This window comes from Diabrotica virgifera, chromosome 6 (assembly GCF_917563875.1).
Source record: "Diabrotica virgifera virgifera chromosome 6, PGI_DIABVI_V3a".
Taxonomy (NCBI): Eukaryota; Metazoa; Arthropoda; class Insecta; order Coleoptera; family Chrysomelidae; genus Diabrotica; species Diabrotica virgifera.
This window is the reverse complement of record NC_065448.1, coordinates 156,234,925-156,246,428: the sequence shown is the minus strand read 5'-3', so window position 1 is coordinate 156,246,428 and position 11,504 is coordinate 156,234,925. Positions and strand designations below refer to the sequence as shown.

The following is an 11,504-nucleotide window of genomic DNA, read 5'->3' as shown; positions in this document are numbered from 1 at the left end:
TACTTACTACATAGAATTATACATACATATTTTGTAACTTATCCCACTTTCTGAAAATATTTGGATCGACATAATTTTTAAGTACCTAACTTATAATAATAAATATCTTGGAAATTCTTTGGCGAAGGTAACTTTTAAATTCTGAATCGTCAAAGAGGTCAAAAATTTGCAAATCTTCAAAATTCGAAAAACGAGTATCTATTTGCATATAATAGTAGGTATCCAAAATTTCAAGATATACCGACCCTGACGGCCGCCACTGCCACACAAGCTACTAAGACTCATTAAAGCCACAATGGATGAAACTCAGGCACGTGTATGAATACAAAACCATCGGACAGGCTTTTTCAACATTTCGCAGGGACTAAAGCAGGGAGATGGGCTGGCCCCAACGTTGTTTAACTTGGCACTGGAGTATGGGGTTAGGCAAATGCAAACTGGACGAGGAAATTTACTGACCAACCGAACGGTTCAACTGGCCGCTTATGCTGATGATATTAATATTATGGGTAGAACATCAACAGGAGCACAGGAAATATATGCAGAGTTAAAAACACAAACAAAAATGCTAGGTCTGGAAATTAACACAGAAAAAACAAAAATAATGACTCAGACGAGAAGAAATATAGTCCTAGAAAACATTATACATGAAGATGACATTGAAACGGTTGAAAAGTTTACATACCTGGGAGTAGAAATATATGCCGACGGATCAGAAGATGGAGAAATACAGAAGAGAACAACACTGGTAAACAGAGCTTATTTTGCCCTCTCCCATATATTTCGGTCTAAAAGTGTCCACCGAAATACAAAGATGAGAATCTATAAAACCTTAATTCGACCAATATCATGCTATGGCAGTGAAGCCTGGGTCCTGAAAGAAACATTCAAAAACAAACTCGACACATTCGAAAGGAAAGTACTTAGAAGAATACTAGGACCTGTGAGGGAAAACGGAATCTTCAGAAGTCGATACAACAACGAGCTTTATCAACTTTATAAGGAAACGCCCCTGTCAGACTTCATTAGAATACAAAGATTGCAATGGGCCGGACATGTGATAAGAATGGAAGAGGATAGGCTACCAAAACGAGCATTGAATGCTAGAATACAAGGAAAGAGACTGGTTGGGAAGCCACGAAAGCGCTAAGAAGACACAGTAAACAGCGACGCACAAGCCCTTTTAGGAGTCCGTGTATGGAGAAGAGCAGCCACAGACAGGCAAGGGTGGAGGCAAAAAATAAAGGAGGCCAAGGCTCAATTTGAGCTGTAGTGTCGTAGAAGAAGAAGAAGAATATGGAATTGAATGTGGCAAAAAAAACTAAATTTTTGAAATATATTAAACACCTGTTTTTGATATTTTATTTAACAGTGTATTTCCCGAGATATTGAAATCTTTCAAATTTTTTCTAGGATGTCAGGACAAATCGTTTTTTTCCTTTCCGATTATGACAGCATCTATCAACAGCTCGAAAAAATATCTTTAAAGTTATTACTTATTTCTTCATGAACAATCAAAATCTCTAATAAAAAAAAATGATGATTCCCATTTAAGATTTCAAAGTTGTCCCGCTCTAGGGTGTGGCTGGGGGGACATGTATGGTGTCCGTCGATAGATTTTTAAAAAATAATGAAGACTTGTTTTTCACTTTTTGGCACACTTTGGTATACCTATTATTTTATTTTGTTATAATTTTATACACGTCACAACAAAGTTTCAAAGCAATATCGTTATAACTTTTAATATATAATAAAAACTAGAAAAGCTACCGTTACTCCAAGTTTTTGTCAGCTCCCAAACTATTTTCCCTTTTGTTTACTCCCTGTCCTATGGTTGAATGCACCTTAATGATTCGGTATTTGGTATTGTCATAGCAACTTTTAAAGTTTGGGTTGATTTACCAAGAGATACGATTTTGCTGATAGTATTGTTACGGCCGTGTTCGCTGATGTGAATTTTAATCATCAAAGTTTGTCTAACTGTGACTTTTAAAATGAATTATTGTGGATTTTAAAGTCTTCGTAGTTCAAATGACAATATAAATATGCATTTTTGAGTGGTATGTATGTATTGAACATAAGTAAATTCCATATTGAGTTAACAGCTAGATTGCATCTGTGATTTTGATTCTGTTTCTGATTCTTAATATTATTCTGAAACTATTTCTTGTGACATCTCCTCAATACAATTTACTCTTTTTCCTGGGAATAAGCCACAATTTTACTTTAAAATAAGTTTATTTTGACGTTCCTTCTCTTCCATCTTTGGAACATCAAATTGTTTTCTAATTATGTCTCGTAGGGAAACCTCATAACAGCATAGCTCAATGGCTTTCTGTGATCTTTCAAATCTTCTCACAAAGCATCGCGATTTTCAAAGTATACGTACAAAAATGCAAATAATATACAGGGTATCCCGAAAAGATTGATAATAAATTATACCACAGATTCTGGGGTCAAAAATAGGTTGACTGAACCTCACTTACCTATATACAATAGTGCACACAAAAAAAGTTACAGCCCTTTGAAGTTACAAAATGAAAATCGATTTTTTTTTCATATATCGAAAACTCTTAGAGATTTTTCATTGAAAATGGACATGTGTCATTCTTATGGCAGCAACATCTTAAAAAAATTTAAGTGAAATTTGTGCACCCCATAAAAATTTTATGGGGGTTTTGTTCCTTTAAACCCCACCAAACTTTAGTGTACGTTCCAATTAAATTTTTATTATGGCACCATTAGTTAAACACAATATTTTTAAAACTTTTTGCTTCTTAGTACTTTTTCGATAAGCCAGTATTTATCGACATATTTTGAATATTTGTCGAATCCACTACATATTTGTATATGGTTAAGTACGATTATAGAAACCTTTAAAATCTAAAAATTTATTTATAATTTACATTTTTAGGTATATTTTGAAAAAGAAGCCACATCTCAATAAAAGGTGACTTGTCAAAAAAAGACTAAGAGGCAAAAAAGTTTTAAAAACACTGTGTTTAAGTAATGGTACCCCAATAATAGTTTAATTGAAACGTACACAAACATTTGGGGGTTTAAAGGAACAAAACCCCCATAAAATTTGTATGTAAATATATTAAAAAAGAAGCCGCATCTCGATAAAAACTGGCTTATCGAAAAAATACTAAGAGGCAAAAAGTTTTAAAAACGTTGTGTTTAATTAATGGTACCACAATAATGAATTACTTGGAACGTACACAAGAGTTAAGGGGGGGGGGGTTAAGGGAACAAAACCCCCATAAAATGTTTATGGGGTGGACAAACTTCACTATAATTTTGTTTTAAGATGTTCCTGCCATAAGAATGATACGTGCCCATTTTCAAAAAAAGAATCTCTAATAGTTTTCGATATATTGCAAAAAATCGGTTTTCGTTTTGTAATTTCAAAGGGCTGTAACTTTTTTTATGAGCACATTTTTGTACTAAGGTAAGTTGGGCTCAATCGAACTATTTTTGACCCCAGAATACGTGGTATAATGTATGACCAATCTTTTCGGGACACCCTGTATATTTTCGACTTTGCTTCCTTACTTATCAGTGGCATTAGTTTATTTGTCATCTAGGGCACTGAGCTCAGTTAGCAGCTTTAAAAATTTGGTATATATTTAGTTTTGCTTTTATCGTCGCCCTATTTAATCGAGTGTAATAATTATTGTCGTGTTATTGCCTTTCCTTTTAGACCAGGGCGGATCTGTTTTGAGATGGATGTGAGAGGTGGCATTCGGATTTTTGCAGATAAAGTTAGGTGACAACTTCAATAATGACTTATGCTCTTTCTCAAATATGCTTGGAATATTAATAAAAAAATTTAAATATTTAAAAATTTCGAAAAATTTTTCTACTTTCATTGCCTATAACTTTAAAACGATTCATTTTGAAACAAAGCCGTAGGGAAAGAAAATAAATATAATTTAATTTTGAATTATATACGACTGGTTTAAAATGTCTTAAGTTATTACCATTTCTGCAAAATAGCAATAAATAGAAAATAAGGGAGCAAAAAAGACTGTTCTTATTCAATGTTTTTCAACCACTTTGGTTGCACTTAGAATGTTCATAATTCGCTTAAAAAATTCTTAAAACACACTTAAACCTTCCACTAAATTTCATTAAATCGACATAATAGATTTTTTGCACGATTGATAATTTTTGACTGTTTACCGTGACAGATTTTACGTCAGTAGGTGACATTTACTAGCAACTCGACGGTAAGTAATCCAACTCGACGGTAAGTACTCCAACTCGACGGTAAGTAATTCACTTACCGTCGAGTTAAAAATCTCTTAATTTTAATTTATTTTTTGAAAGAATAAAGAAAACTAACGAATTATTTATTAATATTGAAACTTATGGTACAATTTGTTAATTTTTCTCTTCAAATACGCGATCAAAGTTGAAAACTTGGAAATATCAATGCCATCATAAAGAAAAACGGTGGATTTAATCATTGAATATTTTGCCCAGAGGCTTCCAGGAGCTTTCAACTGCATATGTCTTTGAACGAAATATGCCAATAGAGTCTTTTCTTCGATTCTTAAATTCTTGCCTTCGCACCATTTTTTAAAAATTTGGTAGGTATTTTGATAACGGATTTTACATTTTTCGGGAATAATTGCGGAACACCCTTCTTCCCAAGCCCGTTTAATTTCTTCAAATTCACTTTCGCTCATATTTTAATTTATAATAATCAAAATTGTACTTAAAATTATTGACAACTAAATAAAAACTCAATTCTCCATTGCTGTTACGCACCCTAATTACTACCTAACAACCAAAGTATCTATCTTGATAAAATGAATGAAACTAGTCAATATGACGAAAATGTTTAAGTTTATAATTTATAATAGTATCAATCGTGCAAAAAACGTTATAAGCATGTCGAACGTTAAGGGTAACCGATCTCAGACAATAATTGGAGTTGTCGCTCCGCTCCTCCTCCAAACAATTCTCTTCGATCGGTATAAAACCCTTACCTTTCTCCATACTTAATATACTATTGCATAATAATTTTAAAATCTCTTTTTTTTTAGAGTTCAAATTTTTTAAAAACCTGCTGAACAAAAAGTAGACCATTTAGAAGTTTGCTAATTTTATTTGCATATAACGAGGTTCTCTACCTATCCAATGCTCTTTACAGAATTAAAATCGGATTATTGAAGCGGCCTCAGCACTGTTTTAAAATTATAAACAATGTCTTGTCTTATAAACAAATACAGTGAGGACGTTTGAGTTGGAATAAATTAATTTTCTTGAGAATGGGCAACTCTGGAGATAAATCTCGAAACAGATCGATTTTTATTTTTAAATTATAATTTTTTGGCATAAACATCATACTAGTGACGTCATCCATCTGGGTGTGATGACGTAATATAAATATTGGAATTAATTTAATTAAAAAATTTTTTTAATTCAAACCTTGTATAAATAATTATGTTAATGTTTATATTAGTGAATACAAAATTGAATAGCCTTCCGATTAAGCTATCACACGGCACCTATTCTCATTTAAAAAATCATAGATTACGTCACCGCGCCCAGATGGATGACGTCACTAGTATGATATATATTTACTAAAAAATTAGATCGCAAAATTATTCTGCAAAATCTCTCATGTCGATTTTAATGTAATATGTTGGTGAACGAATTAAGTATGTTGTAAAAATTTTCTAAGCGAATTACAAAAGTTCTAAGTGCAACCAAAGTGGTTGAAAAACATTGAATAAAAACAAGATTATTTTGCCCCCTTATTTTGTATTTATTGCTATTTTGTAGAAAGGATAATAATTTAAGACATTTTTAACCCATCGTTTATCATACAAAATTCAATTAAGTATCTTTATTTTATTTTGCTACGACTTTGTTCCAAAATGAATCGTTTTAAAGTTATAAGCAAAGAAAGTAGAAAAAAATCGATGTTTTTCGAAATTTTTAAATATTTTAATTTTTTATTAATGTTCCGGGCATATTTGAGAAGGAGCATAAGTCAATTATTAATGTTAAAGTTGTCACCTAACTTTATCTGCAAAAATCCGAATGCCAACTCGCATATCCAAAAATTTTTTCAATATCAGACGTTTTTTCACAGATCCGCCCTGGTCGATTTCTTTATTTTTATAATTATAGCCTGTTTCATCTGATCCTGTATTTGTTAACCATTTAGTATTTATATTCATTTGTTTGCTTGATTCTATGTATTGCGTTTTATCATAATTATTTTTCAAACCTTAAGACGGATCCACATCAATAAAAATGTGTGCATTGTTATATTTTAAAATACAGAAAAAATATTTGCGGCGCAAATTTAAACCTGATCTAGTATCTTTACGACATAAAGTTAGTTCGTGTGCTGTACCGCCGAATCCACTTAGCGACAAGTGGATAATCAAGTCCAAACTAATATTGTTGTGCGGCGCAAATTTCTTTAAAGTCTACTGAAAATCTGACAGCACGACGGATAGCGTGCGTTTTTCGTCACAAAAATTTTTTTGCGTTATTCTTTGCGGCGCACAGTCAATAAAATGTTCAGCGCACACGAGCAAATTTGCGTCAAATACAACGTACAACATAAATTTTTATTGATGTGGCCGCGCCTTTAGCTTTCAAATACTTTCTCCAGCTATTTTATCATGCAGGTAGACGATGTCGTCTTTGCTTTCTATGCCGATATGCCTCCAGGGCCTGTTGATCTGTTATTTTTCATTCTATTTAGTTAGGGCATTTCTTATTTCGTTTTCAGATATATCTGCAATTTGTGTTTGTCTGTCTCTTATTTCTTAAGTTGGGGAGTACATAGATATCTTTTTTCTTATAATAACTGAGTAATATTTTACTTATTCGTCCTTTTGTATTGGTTCTATCTTTACTATTTCATGCATTCTGTCTGAAACTCCTCAACGTTTTCCGTGTCTCCCTTGTTTTTAAGCTTCCCATTAAGTTATGTATATCTTTTTTGCTTTTTACTTCATTTTTTATTTCATCCGTTTGCTTTCTGTTTTCTCTTCTATCTTCTCGATCTCATGTGGTCAGTTACTTTTGGTAAGCTTTCTTCTATTCTTCTATTTGGTTTTCTATCTTTGTTGCCCACTAATATAGTTTTATGTTTTTATAATTTATCTGGTATCTGGTCACTGTCCCTACTAATGGCTTCTTCTGCTGTTTATGTTTAAAGAAACTATTACATATTCTTAACGAATAGGTACTTTTTACATAAATCAATCAGCCTCATTCCATTCTCATTCAGGATATTTTCTCCATATCCATATCCATATCCATATCCATATCCATATCCATATCCATATCCATATCCATATCCATATCCATATGTTACTATTCTTTTTTCTTTCGTTTCTTGTAGAATTTCTTCGGACTGATCTTCTTCTTCTCCTTTACAGTCATTTGGTGGAACATATACTCCTAATATGTCTATGGCTATATTATTCTTTCACTTATTGGTTTCCAATCCTTGACATATTATTATCTTTTTCTTATTTCTTCAGACACTTCTCTCCAGAAGTATCCTTGTGGATATTCTTTTCATTGTACTATTTAAATTTTACTTAAGATTTGTTTTTCTATCTTTCAGGAATCATCTTTATTTCAACGAGACCGCACAGGAAGAACTGCTCTCCACTACACCACCAATAGTGGTAGTCGTTGTGCATCACAAGCAGCAGACCTAATGGTCATGGCGGCACCAGAACTGGTGGACGGAAGAGACGAAGATGGCTTTACTCCTCTACATCTAGCTGTGATTGCTGGAAACATGCAGTTGGTTACGTTTCTTTTGGCCAATGGTGCTGACGTGAATGCTGTTGATAATGAGAAGCACACTGTTGTCCATTGGGCCGCAGGTAATACCATATTTTTTATTATAACATTGCTACCCACCGTCGATAATCTTCAAACAAGCAACCCATATGCCTTGTGAAGAGTCATAAGATGCCAAAGATTATATTATCCATACGGATTTTTATCCATCACTTGGATTTATTAATAATCATGCAACTCTAACATATTTTTTAACATTTAATGGGTTTTTACCAATGTATTTTTGGTGGCTTAGCTTGTGATTTGCCTGTATCAGCACTGATGATGATATATGTAGATCTAAAACGTTCTGTGATTTAGATGTGTCCCTTGGACACATCTAATTCTATTTTAGATCTATTTTAGAAATGATTTTTCAATAAATTTATAGATTATTTATCATTTTATCATGCGATATCGTAGAGTTAGATGAATATATTATAGGAATATCGAGTTCGTATTTATCAGAGACTATAGTCCAAGTAATGAAGCTTAAAATAGGACAAAACCTCGCAATTTTTACAGAATGGATTTATTTGCTTGAAAATTTGAGAATAAATAGTGGATAGTCGAAGAATCAAAATCTATATCATGCCAAAAGGCGCTTTTACCATGGGCGTGGTTGCCACCCCATCTCGGGGGTGGAATTTTTTACTAAATTTTGACCGCAAGAGTTGGTAAAAACATTCATTATTAGCAAAAAACTTTCTATACATTTTTTTGATAAAATTAATAGTTTTAGATTTATTCGCTATCGAAAATGTTAGTTTTATATCGAAAAAATCAATGTTTTTAATCAGTTTTCCGCTAATAACTCAAAAAGTTTTCGTTTTATCAAAGGTACATTCCATGTCAAATCACTCAGGCAAAAAATTTTGGATCTCCGATTTGTCTGAAAATTGGTATATAGCTTCTGCGGGACGTAAAAATAAGATATTTAAGGTAAAAAAATCTTCTTCTTCTTTTTTTCTCAAAATGTTTTTTTTTCGATTTTACAGTGATTTGGTGTTTATTTAAACAAATTTGCATTTTATGTCGTAAAGTATCAATGAAAAACATAATATTTTAATAGAAAGGACTCAAAATAGTATATTATTCAACGAGCATGTAATGATGGCTATTACTCACGATGATGAAGTTTACGACACGAGCCGTAGGCGAGTGTCGTAATTCATCAGAGTGAGTAATAGCCATTACATGCGAGTAGAATACTATACTTTTTCTACGACCTTTTTTTTTTTTTTTTAAATTTTAATTAGTAAAAAATTTAATTATCAACTACTCGAGATTTAAATTATAATAATTTACAAAAATACCTAAATGATATTTACCCCTAGTACGTGGCTGAATAATTAGTTGCCTAATGTTACCAAATTCTTATTTATTGTAAAAATAGAACTAGAAATAGTCTATATAAGTTCTATTCGTTTCCGAAAAATTATAAGTTTAAATTTGTACCTACTGTCAGTGAATCTAATAAATAGGAAATGGCTGTTGTCGGTTGACGTATTTCATATATATAGTTATAATGTATATTTACATTTACATTTAACTATATATAAATTTAATCATATAACTATACTAATATGTTAGAACATATTTAACACAATATAACTTGAAAAATAAACACAATATTAGTTATAAATTCCAATTAACATAAACAAAATGTGCTAATGTCACTGTCACTAAAATAAATGATAAACGTCAACATTTTTAGTAAACAAGATATAAACGTAAACAAATATACTGACATTGTTACAGTTAAAAATTCCTTTAAAAATTTTTCAAAGTTAATTATTGATATAAATTACAATAATTATTGTATTAAATAAACAAGTTTAAGTAATTTTATTTGCAGTTTACATACGATTAATATTAAAAGTGGCATGCGCCACTTGAATCTAACTTCAGCCCGTGAGTAATGACCCGTGCGTAGCTTCAGCCCGTGAGTAATGAATTATTACTCACGGGTACAGTAATGTGTGCTATTATCTATGAAAAATTAGCGAATAATGAACATGTTATTAAACGGTCGTAGAAAAATATCATTATATGGCATTATAACAAATTATTTTGAATCAAAACAAGTTTTTGATCAAATTTTATAGTGTAAAAAACGTTAAAATACCGTTTTTTACATTTTCCTCCATTCCCAAAATACATCATTATCGATTTGGCTGAAAATTTGCCCACAGATAGCCAAAAGATAGGACTTTAAGTGGTTAGAAGGATCTGAATTATATTACAATACCAAAAAAGTTACATGCAGTAATATCAGACTCAAAAGTATATATTAGTCCAGTCCGGATAGCATTTGACCTTGAATGCCGAGCTGCCCAAAATTTTATTTTTCTGATCTTTAGGGGAGTCAATAGTAGCCTAAATTTAAAATCACGAATGAATTCCTCCGTTACGTTAGCCGCCATCTTGATTTTAAAGGAGAACTTGTTTTGCTCAATATCTCCGCCATTTTTAACTTTTCGATAAAAATGGTAGGAACTGAAATTGTTCCAAATAAATCGTATTTACAATTATTACAATTTTTTTTTAACAATTTTTGTCGTGAGGTTGATATTTTCGAGTTAATTGTACTTACAGTAGACGCCTATATTTTTGACTATAATATTGCATGTAACTTTTTTGGGATTGTAATATAATTCAAATCCTTCTCACCACTTAAAGTCCTATATTTTGTCTATCTGTGGGCAAATTTTCAGCCAAATCGATTAAGATGTATTTTGGGAATGCAGAAAAATGTAAAAAACGGTATTTTAACGTTTTCTACACTATAAAATTTGATCAAAAGCTTGTTTTGAATCAAAGTAACTTGTTATAATGACATTATAATGACATTTTTGAGTCCCTTCTATTAAAATATTATGTTTTCCATTGATACTTTACGATAGAAAATGCAAATTTGTATAAATAAACACCAAATCACTGTAAAATCGCATAAAATAACATTTTGAATAAAAAAGAAGAAGATTTTTTGACCTTAAATATCTTATTTTTACGTCCCGCAGAAGCTATATACCAATTTTCAGACAAATCGTAGGTCCAAAATTTTTTTTGCTCCAAAATTGAGTGATTTGAAATGGAATGACCCCAAAACAACTTTACTTAACAAAAATGTACCTTTTGAAAAAATAAACAAAACCGTTTTTTTTTATTTTCTTTAAGACCAATAGTAATCGAGCTATACTTTATTATATGTTGGCTCTTCTTCGTCAAATGCTAAATATTGTAGTTTCAAAGTCAAAGGACGGGAAAACTATGCATTTTTCGAGGATAACTTGGTGAAACTAATTTAAAGTATTTAAAAATATGTATCTCCAGAAATAAAAAAGATCTCTAGCTAAAAAAATTAAGTGACATTATGAAAAGAATATTAGTCCCTATTTTTTCAGCAAAAAGTGATCGTAAGCAACCCCCTAATCACCACCCTAATTAAAATTTGTCATTGACCTGATTTGGTTTTCTTGATTTATCTATTGTTATTAGGTTCTAGATACTCTAGAAATTTGATCGGCTTAGAATGATTAGTTTAAAAAAAATGGAGTTAAAAGCGAATAACGACTTTTTGTAGTTTGGTAAAAAATGCTCTTTTCTTCCCAAGATTGTAGCTTATTTCATTTCCAAGAATTTGGTTTGCAAATTGTGCAAAAGTGCGCTAT

At 31.4% G+C, this 11,504-nt stretch overlaps 1 protein-coding gene across 1 annotated transcript in view; it reads left to right on the top strand.

Annotated features, from left to right (window-relative positions):
- The first annotated feature begins 7,687 nt into the window (after positions 1–7,687).
- Positions 7,688–11,504, top strand: part of LOC114331867 (ankyrin repeat domain-containing protein 12) — a 140,882-nt gene continuing 137,065 nt past the window's right edge. Inside the window, exon 1 of the mRNA XM_050653291.1 lies at positions 7,688–7,874. Coding sequence (XP_050509248.1) covers positions 7,703–7,874 — 172 coding nt within the window. The 5' untranslated portion in view covers positions 7,688–7,702. The remainder of the gene's footprint in view (positions 7,875–11,504) is intronic.